Consider the following 27,938-nt stretch of genomic DNA (forward strand, 5'->3'; position numbering starts at 1 on the left):
ACACCATTACTGACCCACTGCCAAACCGGTCATGCTGGAGGATGTTGCAGGCAGCAGAACGTTCTCCTTGGCGTCTCCAGACTCTGTCACGTCTGTCACATGTGCTCAGTGAGAACCTGCTTTCATCTGTGTTGGTGTTCTCTGGCAAATGCCAAACGTCCTGCACGGTGTTGGGCTGTAAGCACAACCCCCACCTGTGGACGTCAGGCCCTCATACCACCCTCATGGAGTCTGTTTCTGATTGTTTGAGTAGACACATGCACATTTGTGGCTTGCTGGAGGTCATTTTGCAGGGCTCTGGCAGTGCTCCTCCTGTTCCTCCTTGCACAAATGCGGAGGTAGCGGTCCTGCTGCTGGGTTGTTGCCCTCCTACGGCCTCCTCCACGTCTCCTGATGTACTGGCCTGTCTCCTGGTAGCGCCTCCATGCTCTGGACACTACGCTGACAGACACAGCAAACCTTCTTGCCACAGCTCGCATTGATGTGCCATCCTGGATGAGCTGCACTACCTGAGCCACTTGTGTGGGTTGTAGACTCCGTCTCATGCTACCACTAGAGTGAAAGCACCGCCAGCTTTCAAAAGTGACCAAAACATCTGCCAGAAAGCATAGGAGCTGAGAAGTGGTCTGTGGTCACCACCTGCAGAACAATTCCTTTATTGGGGGTGTCTTGCTAATTGCCTATAATTTCCACCTGTTGTCTATTCCATTTGCACAACAGCATGTGAAATTGATTGTCAATCAGTGTTGCTTCCTAAGTGGACAGTTTGATTTCACAGAAGTGTGATTGACTTGGAGTTACATTGTGTTGTTTAAGTGTTCCCTTTATTTTTTTGAGCAGTGTATATATACTCTATATATGTGCACATATATATATATACTCTATATATGTGCAGAAAAGAATGGCACTGTGAAATCAGTTTGAATGAAAAATCTACTTTAGTTTATTTGGTGCAAGAAAAAGCAACGTTTCAGGTCTGCTCTGGACCCTTCATCAAGCTATACATTTTTGTAAGGCTTGGAAAAGGGTCCTGAGCAGACACAGGGGATAATTCAGACCTGATTGATGCTGTGTGCTTAGCCCTGCGATCGCCTCTGTCTGATTGGCAGACAGAGGTGGTCACTGGGCGGGAGGGGGCGGGCTGGCGGCATTTAGGGGGCACCGTCCGAGCAACGTAGGCGTGCCCAGACTGTTGGGGGGGCCGAAGTGGCTGCGTGATGTCACACGCAGCCGATGTGACCCGGACAGCAGCAAGTAGCTCCCTGCCAGCGCGCAGGAGCTGCACTGGCAGGGAGCTACTCTTCAAGTACAAAAGCATCGCCGCTGTGCGATGCTTTTGAACTTGTGCGGCGGGGTAGGGCCTGACATGCGGGGCGGACTAGCCCTATGCTGGGCGTCGCCGCGCATGTAAGGGAAGCTGGTCATAGATGTTCTAAATTTAGCACATCTACGATCAGGTCTGAATCCCAACCACAAAACGTTGCTGTTTATCCCACCAATTAAACTGAAACAGTTTACTGTATGCATTCAGACTGTTCACAAAGTGCATTATGAAAAGTTGACACCCTGGATACATTTGACAAGTTTAATTACAACAAGATAACAACCTCTATTGGGATTAAAGGACTTCATTGGGGTGTGATACGGGTGACCGTCGTTCGGGATGCCATCGGTCAAAAAACCAACAGGGGTTTGGTAAGTATTTTTATTTCCCCCACACCCTCCCTCCCAGCAGCCTAACCCTAATTCTCCCCCCTTGCAGCCTAACCCTAACCCTACACGCTGTGGTGCCTAAACATAACCCCCATCCCCGCAGTTTAATCCTAACCCTCTCCCCCCCAGCACAGCCTTACACTAAATACCCGGCATGCTTATGTTTGGGATGTCGGCTGTCAGAAGTCCGGCATGGGCGTTTCCACTGATGTCGGGATTCCAGCACCGGCATTCTGGCCATGCGTCGGGATTCCGCTGCCGTTGTATCCCCTTCATAGACATGATATTTAGATGTTGTAAGTGCAATTGTTAAGAAAGTCTCTAGAGGAGTATTGCCCCACTGCATATTTTATTGCATTTTTTTTTGCAAATGCTGAAAATCATTTTTTACAAAGGCAAATTCATGATATATGGCCAGAATAATAAAAGGCTTCCAGCAGTGTTATCATTATTGTACGCCTATTTACAAACTCTGATACAAAACACATACCACTGCGAGTCTTGTCATAGGGATAATTGGCAACAAGATCACCTCCATGTAGATTAGCTGAGAGAACAAACGGGATATCCATAATCCAGTGAATTATTGCTCTGGTTTCAGGGGCAAGCTGAAAAATACAAGTTTCTAGTTACAGTATTTTACATGACAACTTATTTCCAATGTAAACCCTATCACCACTAAAATGACTGTACTTAGCGTTGTTCATGCATTACAATACCACAACAATGCATAAAACACTGAATAGAATGAGAAAAGGATTATTATTTAAATATGCATGAAATATTTACATTGCTATAAAGTAGATGTACTTGTGAATCTGATGAGTTATATTTTGTTAGATAGCTGAAATTCTAGAGCACAAAGAAAGGGCATTACTAGGGACGCACCTTCCTGTGCAGGGGGAAGAATGACCATTTCTACTCACAGGCAAATGCAGGCGGGTTTCCGGTTTCCTGTAATCTCCCCTTGCCTACAGCCTGGCCAGCGGCCATACATGACATTTATAGAGAGTAATGGAGCTGCTGCACATGCCCAGTGGCAGCAAATATTCCTTCTATGGGGGTTATCCTATTAGCAGCGGTAATTTACAGCTACTAATAGGTTCGCCAGGGGCTATCCAATTAGCCTTGATGCGGCACTCTCCTCCCCAGATGCTGGCATTTATCGGTTATTATGCTTCGAGTGCCTCAACAATCCGCGACAAGCAGCCACCATAAGCAGCCGCCTGAGCCGCGAAAACATGCGGGATCGGGAGCTTATCTCAGATCCCATGTGTTATCGCACGATCGCGGGTCCATTTTCGGACGATAAAGACAGCCTCTATTTGGGTACCACGATAATAACCATGGGTCAATAATCACGATATCAGGACTTTTGTATCGTCCGAAAACAGATGCATCTAATTGTATACAACCCCTACGTGTGTGTGTGTGTGTGTGTGTGTGTGTGTGTGTGTGTGTGTGTGTGTGTGTGTGTGTGTGTGTGTGTGTGTGTGTCTGTGGATCTGAGTGCATAATCATCGCCCCCAAGAGAGAATATGATAAGCTGCTCACCATTGTTATGGTCTGCATATGTCTGAAGTACTATATTATATAAACTGCACTTAGTTTAGGTCAGATTATTGATTGTTACATGCTAATTATGCACCCTTCATGGGCTGGTGACAATTGCTCTAAAATCAAACATTTAAAAACCCCGCCAGAAATTCTGCGTTTGCCCTGCTATTAAATAAAATATATTTTTGCAGCACGAGCTAGTAAAAGTTAGTCTCAGCTGTAGTGGTACTTTAATGGACTGAATTTGGAGCTTTTGAGATGCACCTTACAACAACTATAAACAAAGTGTCACATATTATACAAACAGTCCCAATGCACCCTAACATATGACTGATATAAACCATAGGTGATGCTTAACAAAGCAGTATTCTAGAAGTAAAATTTAAAAGTTTTATTTTATTTAATAAAATGGAAGGAACTAACGTGGTAGAAGGCATGAAAACACCTTCAGTGCTAAGGACAAGTGGGACTCATCTTCTACATCAGGGCTGGCCAAACCAGTCCTCGAGATCTACTAACAGTTCCCATTTTCCAGACCATCTAGCTAGTCCACAGGTGTAGTCATTACTAATTAAGATTTGCTGCATTCATTCCTAACTGACAATTCTACAGATGTCCAGGAGGCCTGGAAAACATGAACTGTTGGTAGATCTCGAGGACCGGTTTGGCCAGCCCTGTTCTACATGATATTAAATGTGTAAAGATGATATGTCGTATGACTACAGTATTTTAATAGAATTCCATTGGTTTAAAAAAAGTGAGGTAAATAATAATAGTCTTATGGTGCCCACACACGGTGAGATCTGTGCTAGGTGCGTTTTGAGCCTATATAATGTGTGCTATGCAGTTTGGACTAAGTGGGTATGCTATTTAACTATATGCAAATTGAACTACACTCGATTTTGGCTACACTAAACTATGTAATGTATGCGATGTAGTACAAAAATACCTGACTGCACATACTACTTTACCTTTTTATTTATTTATTTTTTATTTTACCGATCTGAACTACGCGGGAGCACACATCGCATCGCAAGGGAACATAAACACAGTGCAATTTGAATTAGACACGATGCGATATGAACTAAAAAGTTCAAATTGCATGCGATAATCGCACTGTGTGTGGGCAGCATTAGTCCTTCTACATACACAAAAGGATTTTCTATTTACACTCTGCACAGGAACATATATACATTTGGGAGCATATAGCTGCAGTGTATTGTTTGTCTAGTATTTGTAATATATGTCTGAAATATGGGCATACATGTAAATTTATTTTTTAACCACCAAAATCATTGGCATTATGACTGTAATTTCATCACCAAACCACATAACAAAGTAGCTGAGAAACGTGCAATGTGATACTTATTTTCTCCATATATAGGTTTGGTGACTCAGCCTTTCCGCAAACATCCGTGTAACACAAGCACCAAAAGCTGCGTGTATGACTTTCACAGAGAGAAATTAAAATGTAATAAAGCTAATCTAAAACGGAGTTTTAAAATATTTAATTTAATATTTAAAAGGTGTTTTGCAGGTGAAATCAGACAATTAACATCATACGGTCAACATTTTATTCTGCAAAGAGAATTTTTTCCAGACCACTATCACAAAAGAGCAGTAAAGAGACAATTATTCAATACCAGCTGTACAAGCGGGTTCACTACGGCTGGCCGGCGGTCGGGCTCCCGGCGACCAGCATACCGGCGCCACACTATTTTATTCTCCCTCTATGGGGGTCGTGGACCCCCACGAGGGAAAATAAGTGTCGGTATGCCGACCGCCGGCATACAGAAGACCACCCATACAAGCACTGGCGTATTTATAAAGGGTACAGTGTGTGTGGTGCACACGGGTTCCAGAGGGGCCCACACCGCACACCCTGCACCCATTATTTGTAATACCTAGCCTCCGGAGTCCCACGGCGAAGCAACAGCGTCGTTTTTCCAGTGTTTCGTGCATGCACAGAAGGAAAATAACTGGGAAAATGGCTGCCGCATGCACTCTAGTCTCCAGGACAGCGCTAGGGTCCCCTAGGAACCCTAGTACCCAGAGACACAGTGGTGCCACCGGCTAGAGAGGAGGGGGCATTGATGGAGCCTGCACACGTAAAATATCTCACATTTTATACATGTGTTAAAAAGTGAGTAAAGGGGGCCAATCTGTTTTGTTTAATAATAACGTGGGCTAAAAGATAAGGCTAGACATAAGTGAATCTAATCCATTACCTAAAGCTAGTTGTTAATGGGTCTATTTACTAAGCCTTGGCTGGAGATAAAGTGGATGGAGATAAAGGGGCAGGAGTGATACAGCAGTGATAAAGCAGTGATAAGTGAAAGGTGATAACACACCAGGCAATCATTACGGGTTTGAAAAATGACAGTTAAGAGCTGTGGCTGGTGGTTTATCACCTTCCACTTATCACTGCTTTATCACTTCTCCAGGATTAATACATCTGCCCCAAAGTACCAGCCAATCAGCTCCTATATGCCATGCTACAGGCTGTGTTTGAAAAATTACAGTTAGTAACTGGTTGGCTGGTAGTACTTTAGGATCTATTTACTAAGCATTGGATGGAGATAAAGTTGACGAAGATAAAGTACCAGCCAATGAGCCAATGAGCTCCTAACTGCCATGTCACAGGCTGGGTTTGCAAAATGATAGTTTTGAGCTGACCGGCTGGTACCTCTGTCCACTTTACCTCCATCCAAGGCTTAGGGGTCTATTCATGCAGCAGAGAAAAGCCCTGTTTTGCGTTAAACAGGGCTTTTCTCTGCCTACTGCAATTCACAGAGCGGGTTACCGTGGAGAAGTCTTTGACTACTCCAGCGGTACCCCCGCTCTGTGCCTGAATCGCATCACCATACCTTTGTATGGTGAGTGCGATTCATGAAGGTGCGGAATGCTCTGCTTTCCGCTTCTCCATGGAGTTCAGGTTCGCCATCTCAGGACGGCGTAACCTGAACTGTGGTGCGGAGACGGCAGGTAAGCTCAATGCTTCCCTGATCGCTCCTCGGAACCTTGCGCTGGCTCCGCCCCGACCTCCCAGCAACCACTGCGGCCTGCCGGGAGGTCAGCAAGCTGCGCATGCGCAAAGGGACCCGCCGCTTGACACCGCACATAGCAGGCAGGGACCGCTGGAGAAGATCTCACCGCAGCAGCCCCAGACACCGCAGCGCTTCGTCGGAAGGGTGAGTATACATGAATTTATACTTATTACAGCTATACATCGCATCGAAGCGATGCGATGTATAGTGATAAGTAGCAATTCTGTTTTCATTTTCTACATGAATAGACCCCTTAGTGAATAGACCAATTATTAGTCTTTAAAAAGCAGTCCTTTCCTGTTTCTCATTCATTGTTTCCACTTCTACCCTCCACTCCCTCTGTTGGACAACCACAAGGATATGTCATTGGCCACCTAATCTTCTCTCTCCACACCCCTTTTCTTGGTGACCTCATACAGTCCTTTAGCCTCCAATACCACATCTACACTGACAATACACAAATCTACTTCTCCTCTGTGTTCTTCTACTTCTGACGTCTCCCTTTTCTGTCTTGCATTTCCAACTGGCTCTCTGACCTCCCTAGCTGGATGATCCAGCATTATCTCAAACTTAAATAAAACAGAGCTTAAATCCCCTCTCCCCCCCTTTCCCCAACAAACACAAACACATACACTTTTTGTCACCACCTCTCTCCTAGTCTCCTTCACAGTTTACGACATCTCAATCTCCCTTATTACCAAGCTTGCTGCTTTCGCGTCACCCATGACACCTCCTTCATCTTCATTACCCTAATACAGTTCGGCATCCTATCCTGCCAGCTTGTCCTTTACAACACTGGCAAAATATGCCCCTTTTAGACACATACAGTGCATTACCTGATCATGTTACCTCCTCCCTTGCAACACTGCTAAGATACGTCCCTCCCTGACACAGGAAGTTGACAAAACCCTAATCCAATCCCTTGTCATCTCCTACTTAGGTTACAGTAACCTCCTGCTATCTGGCCTTCCCCACTCTCAGCTATCTTCCCTAGAATCCATCCTAAATAATTTGATGAGATTGATCTTTCGAACCTGCTGTTCTACCTAACAGTCTGTAAAAACCCCACTGGATTCCCATCTTTGCTAGGATCATAGGTTCAAAAAAACTCCTCTACCTTCAAAGGAATCATTAACGCCTCTATCCCATTCATATCTGATTCATATCTGACTGTGTCACCATCTCCAATCTTTCTTGGACCTACACCTCCTCCTCCTCCTGGTAACAAGCTCAAACTACTGCATCCAAGACTTTAATGTGCTGCTACCCACCTGTGGAACTCCCTTCCATGCCTGACCAGCATCTCCTCCAACTCCTCCAACTGTCCCAATAACTCCTCATGTCTATGTCCTTCTAGATGGTAAGCCCTCAAGAGCAGGACCTTCTGAACCTTGTTTCTTACATCTGTCCTCCCCATGTCTAACCAACAGCATGTTAAGCTTTTTCTCTATATCTAACTGTGTGAACGTTATACAGTGCATCCGAAAAGTATTCACAGCACTTCACTTTTTCCACATTTTGTTATGTTACAGCCATATTCCAAAATCAAATACATTATTTTTTCCCCTTCTACACACAATACCCCATAATGACAATGTGAAAAGAGTTAAGATTTTTGCAAATGTATAAAAAATAAGAAATTACATGTACATAAGTATTCACAGCCTTTGCCATGAAGCTCAAAATTGAGTTCAGGTGCTTCCTGTTTCCACTGATCATCGAGATGTTCCTACAGCTTAATTGGATTCCACCTGTGGTAAATTCAGTTGATTGGACATGATTTGGAAAGGCACACACCTGTCTATGTAAGGTCCCACAATTGACAGTGCATGTCTGAGCTCAAACCAAGCATGAAGTCAAAGGAATTGTCTGTAGATCTCCAAGACAGGATTGTCTCGAGGCACAAATCTGGGGAAGGGTACAGAAAAATATCTGCTGCTTAGAAGGTCCCAATGAGCACAGTGGCCTCCATCATCCATAAATGGAAGAAGTTCTGAACCACCAGGACTCTTCCTAGAGCTGGCCAGCCATCTAAACTGAGCGATCGGGGGAGAAGGGCCCTAGTCAGGGAGGTGACTAAGAACCCGATGGTCACTCTGTCAGAGCTACAGCATTCCTCTGTGGAGAGAGGAGAACCTTCCAGAAGGACAACTATCTCTGCAGCAATCCACCAAACAGGCCTGTATGGTAGAATGGCCAGACGGAAGCCACTCCTTAGTAAAAAGCACATGGCAGCCCACCTGGAGTTTGAAAAAATGCACCTGAAGGAAAGGACTCTCAGACCAAGAGAAAAAATTCTCTGGTCTGATGAGACAAAGATTGAACTCTTTGGCTTGCATGCCAGGCGTCATGTTTGGAGGAAACCAGGCACCGGTCATCACCAGGCCAATACCATCTCTACAGTGCAGCATGGTGGTGGCAGCATCATGCTGTGGGGATGTTTTTCAGAAGCAGGAATTTGGATACTAGTCCGGATAGAGGGAAAGATGAATTCAGCAATGTACAGCGACATCCTGGATGCAAACTTGCTCCAGAGACTCTTGACCTCAGACTGGGGCGACGGTTCATCTTTCAGGAGGACAACGACCCTAAGCACACAGCCAAGATATCAAAGGAGTGGCTTCAGGACAACTCTGTGAATGTCCTTGAGTGGCCCAGCCAGAGGCCAGACTTGAATCTGATTGAACTTCTCTGGAGAGATCTGAAAATGGCTGTGCACCGACGCTTCCCATCCAATCTGATGGAGCTTGAGAGGTGCTGCAAAGAGGAATGGGCGAAACTGATAGGTGTGCCAAGCTTGTGGCATCATATTTAAAAAGACTTGAGGCTGTAATTGCTGCCAAAGGTGCATCAACAAATTATTGAGCAAAGGCTGTGAATACTTATGTACATGTGATTTCCTAGTTTTTTATATGTAATAAATTTGCAAAAATATCAAAAACACTTTTTTCGCATTGTCATTATGGGGTATTGTGTGTAGAATTTTGAGGGAAAAATGAATTTATTCCAGTTTGGAATAAGGCTATAACATAACAAAATGTGGAAAAAGTGAAGCACTGTGAATACTTTCCTGATGCACGGTATGATTTGTGTGTTCTGCAAATTATCTGTATTGTATGATTATATCTGCTCTGAAAATGTACACATTCTCTGTCTTGACACACAATTCTCTCATGAATTCTACACTCATATCTTATGTTTTATTGGTTTTTGTAATTGCTACAGAATTTATTGTGCCTTATAAATTTGATGATGATGATGATGATGATGATGATGATGATGATGATGATGATATTGATGATAGGCCAACTGGCAAATTCACTTACTGCTAAATATAACGATAACTGAAATAACACAGTTTTTAAACTGATGATCGTGCAACCTTGGTACCTTGGTGTTTTCGTCAACTGCCTTCTTCATGTTAAGCAGCAAATGATTGTTGGTTCCTCCTTCTTTCTCATTAATGTACACAATACGATCCAAATCAGGGAAGTTTCTGTTTAAGTCTATACCTTGTGCGTTGCTACGACCAACGAACCAGTCCTTTATATCTCCAAGCTTGTATTCATATAAACAAAGAGACAGTAGTAAGTCATAATGTGTACAGTATAAAAGGCTTCAAACATGACACAACATGCAAGAAGAAAGTTGTGGATTTATTTTTACTTTATTAGCATGTATAGTTTGCTCGTAGAGGGTGCAACTCTCCAGTATTATCTATTAATACAGAGACAGAAACCCATGGTGTAACATCTCAGTGGAATGGTTACAGCATTCTATAATTTAACATAATAAAATAACACAAGCAGGAAAACATAATATTAATAGATAATAAATCAATCCTATATATGTTATAGAGAAAAGAATTGCAGTGGAGGATCCCTAAAGTTACAAATGTTTACACACAGACAATAAACTAGGTTATCCCTGTGAACCACATATCACCTGACAACCAGGCTGATATCCCCTTCCAGCTCCAACTGATACCAACTAAAGGAGCACAGGCTGCTTTTCCAATACCTGTAGGCATTGAACCCTAGAGGTAACTATAAGCACTATACGTCCCTCATTTTCAAACCTTTTTTCCAGGAGGGGAGACATAGAAATAAGCGCTGGACATGGCTTTATGATGCCATCTGTACTATCAGTAGGACAGAGCAAGCATGAGTAATCTAATTTCAATACCGCAGGGTGAAATGAGCGCCTCCTCCCCCCACCCCACCCCGTCTCCCCCCGCACGCTCAGCACACATCGCGCCGTGCTGAGAGGTGGGAGAGATGCGCACTGAGCGGTTCGCTCAGCACGCATCTCTCCCACAACAGGCCTTTAGGAGCTGACTGGCTGGTGCGTTATCACCTTCCACTTATCACTGCTTTATCACTTGTTTATGCCTTCTCCATGTTCACTGAGGTGGGCAGGGTGTGAAGATATGATTTGAATCGCCATGGTACATCCTCACCAAATCTGCAGGTAGGTAAACGCCATGCATATAATTGTCTTCTCTGTCCAGAGACTGGGATGTCTCATACTGACTGTCTCTGGAATCTCACAGACACTCCGGGTCAGAAAGTAATTAGGCCATAAACTAAAACACCATGTTCATCCCAAAAATAAATTAGTGCCCTGCTTTCTCCATGGGTTGTCAGTATCAATTACTGTGGCAAACTGAGATAGAATCACTTCAGAATATAAAAAAGGGGATGCGTGATTGGAAAGTGTCTGATTGGCTGCCTTTTCTGAGACTGACACAACTATGCTTGTACTGTAGTCGGCTTCAGTCCTGCCCTGGAGTCACTTTATTTGTTCTTATCTACTGTAGATAGATTTTAAGAGTCAAATGTCTCTTGATTTAATTGTGCACTGTTATTTTCAGTCCTGTAACGGTCTCATATATAGGGACAAATGTAACAGAGTGAGAGTTTCAAAAAGTGAAAGATTTGGTAAGGTTTTACAGTTTTTCTTAAAGTGGCAATCATTTACACAGCAAGATCAAGCTGGTTTTGCAGTGTAAATGATTGCCACTTTAAAAAAAAACTGGAAAAACCTTACCAAATCTCTCACTTTCTGAAACTCTCACTCTATTACATTTGGCCGCAGATGTATACATTTACATAATATTCGAGACTCTCACAGGGCTAATAAATGATACTGTACAATTTAGGCACCACCTGTTGAAACACATGAACAGATTATAAAGGTGATTCTGAGTTGGACACAAAGTGGCTGCAGCTGCTTTTTTTTTTTGTCGCATTCGCATCTGCATCTTTATACTAAGTCCTTCCCTGGTGGAGATCCATGCAGCCGAATGTGCAAGGCCTGAGATGCCCACTTTTCTGTGCACAGAGTAATACATATCGGTGTGTCCTTATATGCTACCATCAGTCATACCATCATCATAACTTGCACTAGCCGTATTCGCAGACTTAAAACAGTGCTCGCTTGTGTTCGACATCACCAGTGCATCCACCTCTAAATCAGGCCCTATGTGTAGCATTTGTATAATAATAATTTGTTTTCTTGTTCTTGATTATGATATGCATTTCCAAACAATTGTGGCGACCAGTAGGGGGTGCACGTAAGCCTGAATTCAAGATACATTTCCACAGAAAATCTTTGAGAACTTATTTTAAAATGATTATGTTTGAGGGATAAAAAACACGAATCAATTATAAATTTGTACCATAAAGTATAAATAAGATTTGTCTTATTGTATTTGATGTGAATATATTTTGTGCTACAACTTGTGTAAGCCACCAAGTTATTGTCCCAATTTAGACCTGATCGTTGTTGTGCGAAATCGCACAGCGAACGATTATCGAATGACTGTGCATGCGTATGCACCGCAATGTGCACGTGCATCGCCAACCAGCGACATGATGGTGCGAAAATTTAGATCGCACAGCTGTTCGCAAGGTGATTGACAGGAAGAGTATGTTTGTCGGTGGTAACTGGACGTTTTCAGGGAGTGTCTGGAAAGATGCAGGTGTTCCCAAGTGTTTTCAGGGCTAGTGTGTGACGTCAGCTCCGGCCCCGATCAGACTGATTTCTTCGCACTAGAGGAGTAAATATTGAGCTACACACAGACTGCACACACTGCACAGAATGGGGAAAACATTTGATGCCGAGTGTGATGCGAACAGTTTTGCAGCTCTCTGCTGACTGAGGGAAATTTTTGCACAGTGTACACATGCATTTGCACACTTGCACAAGGCAAATTTTCACTCCCCCTAGGTGGTGACTATCTGATCACAGGACAGTGTAATTTGAAGCACAGCGATCAGGTCTGAATTAGGCCCTATATCCCATTCATTAATGCAGGGATGGGGAACCTTCGTCCTCCAGCTGTTGCTGAGCTACACATCCCAGCATGCCCTGCAACAGTTTTAGCACGGCCAAATAGCAAAACTGTAGCAAGGCATGCTGGTATGTGTAGTTCAGCAACAGCTGGAGGGCCGAAGATTCCCCATCCCTGCTTTAATGAGTACAACATGTAACTGTATGGATTGGGATCTATACTCTCTGGGTATCCCATGCTTCTCCTCCAGAGAACTAGGTATATTTTGGTCTTACACATTGGCCTAATTCTGACTTGGACACAGTGTCAATGCTGAACTTAGTTGACGGTGTTTGATTGTCTGCGCTCAAAGACGCAGTACAGATCTGTGATTTTTAGTGGGCATTCCTAGGAGGTAACAGGGGAGTGGCTAAGCCAATGCAAGTGTAAAAACTGCACTTTTCATAGAGCTGGTACAAGTTTTAATGGTGCGACCGATGGTGCATTGATGGCGCGTCTAAAGACATACAGAGAAGGAAAGCACTTTCTCAAGGCACTGAAATTGATGCGTCCAAATCAGGCCCTATGTCTGCTGTAATACATGCTTTAGCCCGCTCCAACTTTACCATAAATCCATCCACGCTCAGACTTTAAAACACAGAGACCTCAGCTGAAGGACATGATGGAAGACTTGGCCCACAGTGTGTACTGCTGCTGCTGGAATCCATGAGCTATCTGAAACTCCTGTGAGGTGAACTGAAGAATATAATGATATATAAAGATATCTCTAGAGCACAAATAGCAGACAAAGAGGACTCGCTGATTTCTGTGAGGCAAATGCAATAAAGTGGAATTGTCACTTTACTTATAAGGTGAAAATAGTTCCTTGCAAATATTTCTTATGATTTCCCAGATTTGTATAAGTTGTATGAAAACAGGATTCCAAACAGTAAGTTATGAAAAAAATAATGATTTGTGTAGATAAAGTTTAGAACAAAGTCTCGATATTTTACTGTAGGCCTTGTAGCAGTAGACCGCCGATCACCATACCGATGCCGGAATCCCAGGTTGTAGATGCCCGGTGGAGGGGGCAAGTGAAACGAAGCCCCTTGCGGGCTTGGTGGCGAGATGCGCTCATCACAGGTTATATTACCACTCTATGGGTGTCGTAGACACCCATGAGTGGGAATAGTCCCTGTTAGTCAGCATGCCGACTGTTGGGAATGAAAGGGGGCAGGATTCCGTGACGTAACTGCCCCCCTTGTAGCATGTATTGCTTTGTCTTACCATCTTGTTATATCACACTTTGCAAAGACAGCATCAACAGTGCTGTTATATAAGTAGGTTATGCCAGACCAGTTCAGCACATGATAATAGTTCATGTACAGTCACTATAAAAATATATTTTCCCTCCTCACAGTGGCCTTTATAAAGGGTATGTTGCTATTAACTTAATAAGCCAACAGATACTTCAGCTCACCTACAGAAAGTCCCAAGATTCTGCTCATGGTGAGGACGGGCATTTGAGTAGAATGCGGGGACATCCAGCAGGTTAGTTGTAAAATACACTGGGCAACCATACAGGCTCTCCAGCATAGTCACCACAGTGCTTCAGCTCCATAAAACATACCCCCTTATGGAGCTGACAACAAGCATAAGGAAGCAGATATTTTATTTACATAATGACCTTCCCATGCTATATTTTTTTACTAATTACCTAACGGTAGCTATGATTAAAATAAAAAAAATCATAGCTACGGCAAATTGCTTGTGTACATTTTCTCTACTTGTCATTATTTTTGGATGTTTCAACTTACTTGTTGAGCAGCTTTTTCAAACCCATCAGGGTTCATAGAAGGCATGATGTGTATACGGGTATTGCGGATAAGATTGATGATAGTTTCATTGCCTTTCTGATATTCATTGCACAGATACTGAGCCAAATAAATAAGAAGCTCTCTGCCCACAGCTTCATTCCCGTGCATATTCCCAACATACTTAAACTCCGGTTTACCTGCAAGAGATCAGGCAACTATTAACATTTGGCACATTAAGGACACAAAACATTTAGATATAATTCACAATAAGTACATTTGTATGTACTGAACCTTAAAATCAGGAATCCAAAATGTACATATGTATTAACCCATACAACTATTGCAGGTGCTCCTCTCAAGAAAGTCCTTCTGTACTTGAAATAATCAGAATACTATATATATATATATATATATATATATATATATATATGTATTACAGTATATGTGTGTGTGTGTGTGTGTGTGTGTGTGTGTGTGTGTGTGTGTGTATATATATATATATATAAATAATTAGATTGACATCTGAAATAATATAAGAAAAGTCAGAAATGATAAGTGAGTATACATACAAAAAAACAGGTTGGGGCTGCGTTACCGGTGGCTGGGATCCCAGCTATCAGCATCACGGCCGCGCGGGGAGGGGAAGACTAGGCGAGCGCAACAAGACCCTTGCGGGCTTGCTGCGATCATCACACTGTGGGCTTGGTGGAAAGTCCCTTTTACATTACTACATCCCCGAAAATTTTTTAGTCAGAAACTGATCACATTATACCATAGTTGCCTACCCTCCCTCATTCTGCAGGAGACTCCCTGAAATAGCAGCAATCTCCCTCACTCCCTGAATAGACCAGCAATCTCCCTGATTGCACCCTAACCCCATTATGCAGCTGTTATATTCTTGGGGGGAAAAATAAATACATACATTCAAATGGGATCATCAGTGCCATTTCCTTGCATTGGCGATAAAGCACAATGATCCCTATGGCTACATGCGTTTTAAATAAGATTTCTCGTGGCCACTTACAGTAAATGGAACCTCTTGTAAAACACAATACCCGAGCAAATTCTGCAAAATATCAGTGTCTTTTCTTCAACAAATAGATCTTACTAACTTTGGGGCTCATTTACATTTGGATGTAAGTAATTTTCATGACACGCCTCTCCGATGTAGCGGTACGCGCCCGCGCTGATATGTGTTACTTTCACAGTCTCCCTGAAATGCTTTTTCAAAAGTAGGCAAGTATGCATTATACAAAGTGCACAACATTCACCTGATAGTCAGCGCACTGTAATTAAGTAACAATAATGATATAATAATAATACTATGGGGCAGCACAGTGGCTACTGCCTCACACTCACAACACACATACTTTTTAGGTTATCTGGTTTCTAGCAAAAAATGAACCCTAGTCGGTGTGTGTGTGTGTGTGTGTGTGTGTGTGTGTGTGTGTGTGTGTTTGTGTGCATCATACCTCCCAACTGTCCCGCTTTCAGCGGGACAGTCCCGCTATTCGGACCCTGTCCCGCTGTCCCACCCGCGGGCAGCAGTGTCCCGCGGGTGGGGAGGCTTTGATCACCCGCTGCTCTGCTCTGCAAAGCAGCCGGTGATCACTGAATACATGCTGTGCGCACGCGCATGGCATGTATTCAGAGCTAGGAGGGGAGCGGGGGCTGCCCAGCTGCTCGGGGTGCACTGGGCACACCCCCAAAAGGCAGAAAAAATGGGCCGTTTGGCGAGGCCACGCCCACTCGAGCGAGCCCACGCCCATCGCTGGTGAGGCCACGCCCCCTTTTTGGGTCGGCGCACAGCGAAGTCCCGCTTTCTTACAGCCACAAGTTGGGAGGTATGGTACATGTAGTAGGAAATATAGTTTGTAAGCTCCACTGGGACACAGACTGATGTGAATGGGCAAATATTAAAGTGCTGCAGAATATGTGTGAGCTATGAAAATAACTTACCAAATAAATAATACAAATCTACTTTAAGAACACTGGTATAGATGCACCACAGGAAATATAGATATAGGGGGTAATTCTGAGTTGATCGCAGCAGGAAATTTTTTAGCAGTTGGGCAAAACCATGCGCAGTGCAGGGGAGGCAGATATAACATGTGCAGAGAGAGTTAGATTTGGGTGGGTTATTTTGTTTCTGTGCAGGGTAAATACTGGCTGCTTTATTTTTACACTGCAATTCAATCAGTGTTGCTTCCTAAGTGGACAGTTTGATTTCACAGAAGTGTGATTGACTTGGAGTTACATTGTGTTGTTTAAGTGTTCCCTTTATTTTTTTGAGCAGTGTATTTTGGATATTGGATTTTCCGTCTTTTGGAATAATTGCATACCATAATGAGATATCATGACGATGGGACCCAAGTCTAAGCACAGAATACATTTATGTTTCATAAACACCTTACATGCACAACCTGAAGGTAATTTTAGCCAATATTTTAATAGAGATGAGCGGGTTCGGATTTACTCAGATTTACTTGAATCTCCTTATTGGCTCACGGACGTCACGTGTTTTGGTTAGCCAATAAGAAAAATCCAGAAAAAAAGAACTTGCGATAATTCTGGCGTTAAGAACCGAGTAAATCCGAATACGCTCATCTCTAATTTTTAATAACTTTGTGCAGTAAACAAAGTGTGTGTACATTCACACAATTAATTTATGTTTCATATACACCATGTACACACACCCTGAAGGTTATTTAATACAATGGCCCTCATTCCGAGTTGATCGCTCGCAAGGCGAATTTAGCAGAGTTGCTCACGCTAAGCCTACGCCTACTGGGAGTGTATCTTAGCTTCTTAAAATTGCGACCGATGTATTCGCAATATTGCGATTACAAACTACTTAGCAGTTTCAGAGTAGCTTCAGACTTACTCGGCATCTGCGTTCAGTTCAGTGCTTGTCGTTCCTGGTTTGACGTCATAAACACACCCAGCGTTCGCCCAGACACTCCCCCGTTTCTCCGGCCACTCCTGCGTTTTTTCCGGAAACGGTAGCGTTTTTATCCACACGCCCATAAAACGGCCTGTTTCCGCCCAGTAACACCCATTTCCTGTCAATCACACTACGTTCGCCAGAGCGAAGAAAAAGCCGTGAGTAAAAATACTATCTTCATTGTAAAATTACTTGGCGCAGTCGCAGTGCGAATATTGCGCATGCGTACTAAGCGGAATTTCACTGCGATGCGAAGAAAATTACCGAGCGAACGACTCGGAATGAGGGCCAATATTTTGAATAACTTTTGTATTAAACAAAGATTGTATACATTAAGCCATCAGAAAACAAAGGTTTCACTATCTCAGTCTCACTCAAAAAATTCAGCATTTTGGAATATTCCGTATTTCATAATATTTGGATATGGGATACTCAACCTGTATTACAGATTTAGCTTTTTTTCTCTCTAGGGGCCCGATTCAAACCTGATCGTTGTTGTGCGAACTCGCACAGCAGTCGATTATGGAATGACTGCGCATGCGCATGCACCGTAATGCACAGACGCATCGCCAAACAGCAACAGGATGGTGCGAAAACTTTAATCGCAAGGCGTTCGCAAGGTGATTTACAGGAAGAGGACATTTGTGGGTGGTAAATGGCCATTTTCAGGGAGTGTCAGGAAAAACGCAGGCGTTCCCAAGCGTTTTCAGAGCGGGTGTGTGACGTCAGCCTCGGCCCCGATCAGCCTCTTTGTATCGCACTGTAGGAGTAAGTCTTGGGCAGCGCACAGACTGGATAAATAATTTGATAGTGAGTTGCAAACGGAGTTGCAGCTGTCCGCTGTCTGGCGGAATTTTCACACGGCGTACACATGCATTCGCACACTTGCACACGGCGGGTTTTCACTCTCCCTGGGCGGCGACTATCTGATAGCAGACCTCTGCAAATTTGCAGCACAGCAATCAGGTCTGAATTAGGCCCTACAGTAGGTCTCCACACAATCTCAAAAATTAAAAAGTAGTTCTTTAATGCTTTAGGTACATGTTCCCAGATGCAGGATAAGGATGTCACATTGCTCTTATGGCTGTAATGGGATACTTTGGTTGACTATAATTTCAGCATCATCCTAAGTGTCTTTACAACAGCTATATAGTAAAATGTTAATACAGTACTTCCAAGCTGTAAAGACGCCTCATTAAAGCATTATCAAATGAATAGTTATCGTGCATAGTGTACATTCAGCAGACAAGCCTGCTACAGAGATCCACTATTAAAAGCTGGGTTTTTCTCTGCAGTCACTTCTAACCACTGGCAGTTCTATTCTGTATACCTGTGACCCATGGACTATAGCCAGATTAACGGGGGGCGCAGGGCATACTGTACCCCTTGTCCCCCTCTGTCAAGCACCGCCCCCCACCCCACCTCCGCTGGCTGGAGCACACTGACATCACTATCATTTTGTCCCTCCTGCAATGGGACATGTTAGGAGGTATGTTCAATCTGATATACACCCTCCCTTACCCCAGGCCCCCCTGATTTAAGTGCCCCCCCTCCTCAAGGCTTAATAGGGCCCTGCCTGGGATGCTTATGGCTATATGCTCTTTGAGCCTGGCCTCATTCTGTGTGCTGATTGGCACTGGATGCCTTTAAATAGCTATCTTCAGCAGGAGATCCCCATTGGTTATAGTAATTCATGCTAATGATCACATGCTTATCATGTCTGCTGCTGTGCTTTTATTTTGACCTTGCTTGTGACTCTGATTCTCTACAGTACCATACCTTCCAACTGTCCCAATTTTCATGGGGCAGTACCATTTTTTGGGCACTGTCCCGCTGTTCCACCCACAGGCCGCAGTTTCCCTCAGTGAGGGAGCAGTATGGAGGCTCCCTGTGACTCACTGCTCTGTCTAGCAAAGCAACAGTGAATAGATGCTGTGCGCATGCACACAGCATCTATTCATAGGAGACAGAGGGACTGGGGGAAAGTCAGCAGCTCACAGAGCGATGGGCATGCCCTCTCAGTGACACAAATGAGAGACGGTTGTGATCGTGGCCACGCCCGCTTCACCAAGGCCACATCATCCTTCCTGAAGTCTCAAGTTACTAATCATGGATATTGGGAGGTATGAGTACCACTGAACAACACATGGACTGACCTCTGCTTGTGACTCTGATTCTACTACTGAACAACACATGGACCGACCTCTGCTTGTGACTCTGATTCTGCTGATGAGTGTTGCCCTTAACAATCTACAGATGTGTCCTCATACATCCAGCCTCAATGTGGCACGCAGTGTGAAATGCCTGGCGCGAGTGAGCTGCCACGTTCCTTGCAACTCTACTAGCGTCTGACAATGCTAAATTCCTATGTCGTATAAACAACCCTTATGAAGCTAAGAACACTGTACGCTGTTTACTTAAGAAATACCGTAATGGTACGCTATTTGCGTAACGATCGCTCAGCCGTAGGCGAGACGCTCAAGCGTCACGTTCGCTCACGGCCCAGCGATCACAGGACACGTTATTGGTTATGTCTAGGGGAATGATTCGCTATGGCGTAGCATACACTCGAGACCACGAGGAGGTCACCAGCGATGCAGACGCTCACAACACTATACCTTGATATTAAACCTTATACCGACGAAACACACAGAATACCTTTAATGTGAGTACAGGGTGTAAATGCAACTTTGTGTAGCCTGACTACCTACAAAGCTGTTTGAGCGTCACCGACGCTCAAGTGAACACTTAACACTATAGTAAATACACAGATACTGTTTTTTTAGGGTTCCAAAGCCTATTATCTGTATTATATCTAGTATACTTGTAAAAGAGTAACACAGTACAAATGATACACTACAATATAACAAAGACTTCCTAACCAAACACCTAACTAAGGGATAAACTACAATACTATCCTGGCCTAACACAATACAATACAATACTATAAAGTTTAGTCTAGGGGAGTTACGAGAGAAAAGAGAAAATAGAGAGAGAGAAATAGACACAGAGGGAGAGAGAGGAATTGGCTCACAGAAAGACAATGATTACGGAGAGAACTTACGCACAAAGGGTATGATCGCCTGCGCCTCGATATCCAGCTCCCGATTATCAGCAGATAACCGTTGATGAGAGAGTGAGAGCTGGATGTGGTCGGCCTGCCTATTTATGCCCCACACACAATGCAATCTCCTGGTCCTACAATCCTTCAGTTTATTGGACACAGGAATTCGGCCCTGTACTGTAACCAAAGGTCATAGGTTGATTCATACAGGTGGGCTGTGCTGAGTTTAAACGGCTCAGGTGGGTGGGAAACTGGGTTTCCCGCCGCATACCTGAGTATGGGTAAATAATAGAAATGGACATAAACTTCTTATGTTCATAACTATTCGCACGAGCGATTAATACGCTCCAAACCAACACCGGAATATTGCTAATTAAATACTCTTCCGATGGGTACCAAATACTGCTGTATGACTCCTGTTAGACCCTTCGTGCAATACAAAGAGGGACTCCTCCGCTCAGGGACATTCTATCTAAACCAAACTTACAGAAACTATTGAGGGGAACATGATCTATAAACGACATTAATTGTGAACTTTTGTAACGAATGAGTCGCACGCTACGATCACATAAACTCTACCGTAAATGCGCATACTGCGCGTGCGAGTGCACGCTATTGCGGGTATGCGCTTCCACGGGAGAGCATACGCATGCGCAGCACGGACCAGTGTGCGGTGCAAATATGGCAGTGTGCATTGAGACATTTTTCTGACTTCGACAGTCCACCCTTTGGCAGTCAATAATAACTGCCACAAAATATTTAAGGAGAAAAATGTAAGTCAGGGGTTAATTGATTTCCATGGTGGGGAAAGGAGGAAGAATGGAGTAGGTGTGAAGAGAGTATGACCTAGTGAGAAAGCAGGAGCATGTGTGTATGAGTCCATGTTTGGGGGGGTCATGTATCATCGTGCCGTACGTGTGGTAAATCAAGCTTCGAGGTATTGCGAAGTATACATTTGAATTCCTTCTTATCCTGTGGTACAGGTCTGTGGATGGGCTGTCAAACTCTACCGAGCTCATTTCGGCTGTGGTTGTAACACAATGGGGATGCACATTTTAGTTGATGATACATGAATTGGGGGGGTATGTGGTTGCTGCTATCTGTGCCTGTATTCCCTATCGACTATGTGTGTTATTACCTGAGGGTTGCAGAGATGAAGATAAAGAACACTTACGAAAAAATGCAATGATATTCTATGTCAGGTTAATGTACGTTCGTCGATTGAGGTCTTGATTGGTGTCGTTTGATTGCAGTCTTCTTCTTTGTGCTTTTGCTCATAAATCGTGAGTAAAGCAAACAACGTCCATGGATTTACAAAAAATGTTGGGCTAGCGTGATTTTAAAGTTCCTAGGGAAACTGGGGTACCCATGGCATTGTCCATAAAATCTTGTATATCAGGTCGTCTGCTCTTCTTCTTTCCATCTTTCCGTTGTCGGCCCCTTGGCTCATCAGGTCCTTCGTCTACGTGGGTCTTTGTACCTCGGAGGAAAACATAGAAATGGGTGAAAGACGGACCGTATACTCATTACATCATTACGTCATGGTTTCTAGCATTGGGTCATAAATCAAATCCAGGTTAATTACAGTTTCCTCACTCCTCAAGCTCATCACTTTCGTACTTTGTTTACACCTCATCAAAGCCTGCCCGCATCTAAATATCAATCCAATAGATATAACAACACCTAAGATACACAGGAGAAACTTTCCAACATCCATTATGACTCCTTGAGCCCACTCTCCCAAACCGGAGAACCAATTTCGCGGGTTCAACCATGACACCCAACCAGTCAGCTCATTACCTACAGCAGCAAGGGTGAGATTGTGTTTCCGACGAAATTCCCACTTTAATTGCAGAATATCGTCCATCTTTTGGTCTATGACCTCTACCGGATCCTCGGTGTTATTTGTGATATACGTGCAACACTTTATACCGTACTGTGTTGCCAATGTAACACAATATCCGCCTGTTACTGCTGTAAGGTAATTAAGAACCATCCTATGCTGAACTAGTTCTGTTTTGTAAGCTTGAAGTTCTCTTCCAGTGTATCTAAACGTGTCATCATACATTTCAGTGATATTATCTAACAAATTGGCGAGTGCGGAAATGTATTTATAATTCATCACTCCTCGAGCGGTACGAGTGAAATCTAACGCTACCAGAACCTGAATCCCGGTGGATTCATGGATAAGATCAGAGGCCGGATGCTCTAACCTTTCTGACAGTTGTCTTTTAACAAGGTGCTCGTAGTGAGTGTGAGTATAAGGAGCTTGGGCACCACGGTGTATGTCCTTCATTTTGTCATGTGTTACAGTCATCACTTCAGGCAATACTTTTCCAATATAACACAATCCTTCAGAGTTTGGGGCAAGCCACTTGTACGCCTTTCTCCCGCATATGAAATATGCATCATCGGGGAGAACATAAGGGACGGAGAAGGACATGACCATGTTACAAACCTTCCAGGTGAAATCTCCTGACCCTAATTCTTCCATCTGTCTAATACATGTATCGGTTTGTACGATATGTGCACAGTATCCTGGTGATACCTCTCCAACTTTAGTAATTCTATTTCCTAAGGTATACCTATACCGGAAAGATTTTCCTCTACTGGCTATGTGGCGTACAAGCTCTGTATCTGTAGGCATTCTATCTGCTCTGTGTGAAAAGGTCATGGTAAGGTTGCTCCATGACACTTCCCAATTTCCCGGTTTTCTAGGATTGGAGATGTTAAAACATAAGAGGGACCTATCCACATGGTATTGGTGGAGCTTCAAACTGGGAGGGCTGGAGATGTTAAACCTCCGGTCCACCGGTCTCCCACCACTTAGCTCAAGTACCTCCCCTAACGTTAAAGGAAATGGTACTAGCCCTGATTTGCTGTGACCCTGAGGTACTTGAGAGCATACCCAACAATCTGTTTGGTTCAACACGTTACCCACTAGAGAGTGATAGTCACTCAATGGATGCCGGTCCATATGGATATTAAAACTAGATTGGCATTGCTTTATGCATCCATCTTCAACCAGATTACCACAGAGCCTACAGATACAATTTTCCTCAGCTAACAATCCATCACAATTTCTTCTATCGGATCGTTTTCTGATACTCGCCTTTGCTTGTTGGATTGGTTGATCTTGGAAAACTACGCCTCCATCATCATAATCGGAACCCATTCCAGAACCTCTCTCGACCTCTATGGTACTCTCGCCGGAACAGACTGCTCTGGTCAACATCATGGTTAACATCAAAATCCGGATCACAGTCTCTTTGGGCAAGTCCATCTTTGAGGAGGAAATGGAGAAGAATGAGAAAGGGGAAAAAGAAATATCAAGGGAGAAGGGATGGGAAGTGGAGAAAAACAATAAAAGGGAGAAGGGAGTCGACAACTGCTTTCGATCTTCAAGGCTCAGGTGCCGCCTCAGTCCTCCTGGAACAGACACTCCAGTGATACAACCTCTACCGTCTGTTCCTTATCACGGGACTTCTCTGGGTCAGCAACCTTCTTGCAGTGGGATGAATGGACCCAAGTCTCTCTCTCAGCAACCTTCAATGCTGTGGTGCTAGTCAATAAGACCTGGTATGGTCCTTCCCATCTATCAATAAGACAACCTGAGCGTAGAAAATTTCGTATCATTACATAATCCCCAGGTTCAATGTCATGACAATTACTATCTGGTAAATCAGGAATCACCAACTTCAGATTATCATTTTGACTCCTCAACTGCTTACTCATGTTAATCAAGTACTTTACAGTTACTTCATTGTTACATTTCAAATCATCCTGAGGGTTAATCATGACATGCGGTTGTCGACCAAACAGAATTTCAAAAGGAGACAGATTAAGAGGGGACCTGGGAGTGGTTCTGATGCTATACAAAACAATGGGTAAAGCTTCTGGCCACGTCAATCCTGTCTCTGCCATTACTTTACTCAATTTATTTTTAATAGTGCTGTTCACTCTTTCGACCTTCGCACTCGCCTGTGGACGGTACGGAGTGTGCAGCTTGCTATCAATTCCCATCAACTTACACATTCCTTGAAAGACATCACCTGTAAAATGGGTACCCCTATCACTTTCAATGATTCTAGGGATACCATATCTACATACAAATTCCTGCACAATTTTCTTAGCTGTAAACATAGCGGTATTTGTAGCTGCTGGAAAAGCTTCGACCCAATTCGAGAAAACATCTATACAGACAAGTACATACTTTAAGTTTCTACATGGGGGCAATTGGATGAAGTCAATTTGTATTACTTGGAAAGGGCCGCCGGCAGGTGGGATATGGGAGGGTTCTGTAGGTATTGCCTTTCCAATATTCTTTCTCAGACAGGTAAGGCATGACATTGCTCTTTTACCAGCATGAGAGGAGAATCCTGGGGCGCACCAGTATGCTCTTACCAATTTGCACATCCCCTCCTTGCCTAGATGAGTCAGCCCGTGAGCTGCTTCAGCCAGACATGGAAGGTATGCCCTGGGGGCCACTGGTTTACCATGTCCATCCGTCCAGAGCCCTGAGGGCTCCTGGCCATATCCCTTTGCCTTCCAGACTGCTCTCTCTTGAGTGGAACACAAACTCTGCATCTCACACAACTTCTGTGTGTTGATGGTATTAAATACCATCAACTGTGTGGTGTCTGTCCGTATGGGGGTAGCAGCTGCAAGCTTTGCAGCTTCGTCTGCTCGGCTGTTACCAAGGGATACTGGGTCTTGGCTATACGTATGTGCTTTACATTTGATAACAGCCACTCTGTCGGGTTCCTGTATCGCTGTTAGAAGCCTTTTTATATACGCTGCATGCGCTATCGGTGTGCCAGCTGCCGTCATGAAATTTCTGAGCCGCCATAGGGCTCCGAAATCATGGACTACCCCGAACGCGTATCTAGAATCGGTGTAGATATTGGCAGACTTACCCTTAGCCAATTCACATGCTCTGGTTAGGGCGACCAGTTCAGCAACCTGGGCTGAGTGAGGTGGGCCTAGCGGTTCCGCTTCTATGGTGTCTTGGTCATCTACGACTGCGTATCCAGTACACAAGTCTCCCGAGTCTGACTGTCTGTGACAACTACCGTCCGTGTAGAACGTGAGTTCTGCATCTTCTAGTGGATTGTCACTGATGTCAGGCCTTGCGGTAAAATTTTGGGTCAAATATTCCATACAATCATGTGCATCCTCCTTTGTATAAAATCCTCCTTCCCCATCACTCTCACCTCCCACCCTTTGTGCCTGTCCAGGCACACCTGGGAGAAATGTTGCAGGGTTTAATGCGCTGCATCTCCTTATGGTGATGTTTACTGGGGCCATTAATGCCAATTCCCATCTCGTAAACCTTGCTGATGAGACATGTCTGGTTTGGGCAGAATTTAATAAGGCAGATACTGCATGTGGTGTATGGATTGTGAGGTTGTGGCCTAGCACGACATCTTCGCTTTTCGTCACTAGCAATGCTATCGCCGCAACGCTACGCAAGCATGTGGGGAGGGACCGCGCTACCGTATCTAGCTGAGCGCTGTAGTATGCAACTGGCCTGCTGGCGTCACCGTGTTTTTGTGTTAGTACACCTGCTGCGCACCCAGCACTTTCTGTTCCGTATAGTTCAAAGGGTTTCCCATAGTCTGGCATACCTAGTGCAGGTGCCTGCGTTAGACACTGTTTGAGTCTCTCAAATGCCGTTTCAGATTCGTCTGTATGCGAAATCCGATCAGGTTTGTTTGAGGAGACCATTTCCTGCAGAGGTAGTGCCAATATGGAAAACCCTGGGATCCAGTTACGGCAATACCCACACATTCCTAAAAACGTTCTGATCTGTTGCTGGGTTTGTGGTAGTGTCATGTCTCTAATGGCTTGGATTCTATCAGCGGTCAGGTGTCTCAGTCCTTGTGTTAGACAGTGTCCCAAATATTTTACCTTAGCTTGGCATAATTGCAACTTGTCTTTGGAGACCTTGTGTCCTGTGTCTGAAAGATGAAACAGGAGCTGTTTCGTATCTTTCAGGGATGCCTCCAATGAATCAGAACACAGTAGTAGATCATCCACATACTGTATCAACACTGATCCACTTTCTGGTTGAAAAGACTGTAAACAATCATGCAAAGCCTGAGAAAATATACTTGGACTATCTATGAAACCTTGGGGTAATCGAGTCCACGTGTATTGGACTCCTCTGTATGTGAATGCAAACAAATATTGACTGTCAGGGTGCAGAGGTACCGAAAAGAAAGCGGAGCAGAGGTCAATAACAGTGAAAAATTTGGCAGTGGGAGGAATTTGCATTAGGATGACAGCTGGATTAGGCACTACGGGGAACTGACTCTCGACTATTTTGTTAATCCCCCTTAGATCCTGCACTAGCCTGTAACCCCTCCCCCCACTCTTTTTAACAGGGAAGATGGGACTATTTGCTGTGCTGGACGTTCTTACTAGAATGCCCTGTTGTAGCAAGCGCTCTATTACGGGAAAAACTCCTAACTCCACCTCTGGCTTCAGAGGATACTGTGGGATTTTTGGAGCTATCCTACCATCTTTTACTTGCACTACTACTGGAGCTACGTTTGCCATTAATCCAGTGTCTTGTCCATCTTTTGTCCAAAGTGAATCTGGTATCTGAGATGTCATCTCTTCTACCTGGGATGGATTCCTATTTGTCATAATGGAATGTGACATTAATTTTGATGGGGAGTCTAACATATCTCGTACTTCTTGAGCGTGATTCTCAGGTATGTCCAAGAATACACCTTCAGGAGTACAATAAATGACGCAACCCATTTTACATAGTAAGTCTCTTCCCAGGAGATTGGTCGGTGCCGATGCAGCCAGCAAAAAGGAATGCTTGGTGTGCAGAGGCCCTATTGTAATCTCGGCTGGTTTGCTAACAGGGTAGTGCTGGACTACTCCTGTTACTCCTATGGCTGGAACTGTCCTACCAGTGGTTCTCATGCCCACTGTCGAATTTATCACTGACTTGGCCGCCCCTGTGTCTACAAGAAAGTTTAAAGTTTTACCAGCCACATTGATTGCAATCTCTGGTTCGCTTCCAAGACTGGCAATCAATTTAACTGGTTGCAGATTACAGGTATGGCCACACCCCTATTGGGTATGCTGACCGCCCTGAATCCCATTGGCAGCAACTACTTGTGCGGGGGTTAGCTGGGAACTACCAGAGGCATGCCAATCTCTGTTTGGGGGATATCTTTTTGTTTCCCCTGTATGTGGCTCAAAACTCCGCCTCTGTGGACCCTGCTCCCAATGTCGTGTGTGGTGTTGTTGTCTAGGGGGTTGAAAAGATCTTTGTACATTTCTTACTCTACAGTCTCGTGCAAAATGTCCTGGTTTGTTACAAGAAAAACATGTTATCATACTTGCCTTATCCACAGGATTCGGTGGTACATACGCAGGCTGCCTTGTGGTCAGCGCCTGTATACTTACGGACATCAACTTATCACTTTGCGACTCCCTGTGCCTAGTGATGTTTTTGTCGTGATCAACAGCAGCCTCTCTCAAAGTGGACACTGACAGACCT

At 44.1% G+C, this 27,938-nt stretch overlaps 1 protein-coding gene across 1 annotated transcript in view; it reads right to left on the minus strand.

The window, feature by feature from the left end:
- Window positions 1-27,938, minus strand: part of CPE (carboxypeptidase E) — a 168,900-nt gene that overhangs the window by 43,660 nt on the left and 97,302 nt on the right. The window contains exons 2-4 of the mRNA XM_063920429.1: window positions 14,409-14,605; window positions 9,708-9,875; window positions 2,204-2,321 (exon numbers count right to left, since the gene is read on the minus strand). Coding sequence (XP_063776499.1) covers window positions 2,204-2,321; window positions 9,708-9,875; window positions 14,409-14,605 — 483 coding nt within the window. The remainder of the gene's footprint in view (window positions 1-2,203; window positions 2,322-9,707; window positions 9,876-14,408; window positions 14,606-27,938) is intronic.

The sequence above is a fragment of the Pseudophryne corroboree genome, chromosome 1, assembly GCF_028390025.1.
Source record: "Pseudophryne corroboree isolate aPseCor3 chromosome 1, aPseCor3.hap2, whole genome shotgun sequence".
Classification (NCBI taxonomy): domain Eukaryota; kingdom Metazoa; phylum Chordata; class Amphibia; order Anura; family Myobatrachidae; genus Pseudophryne; species Pseudophryne corroboree.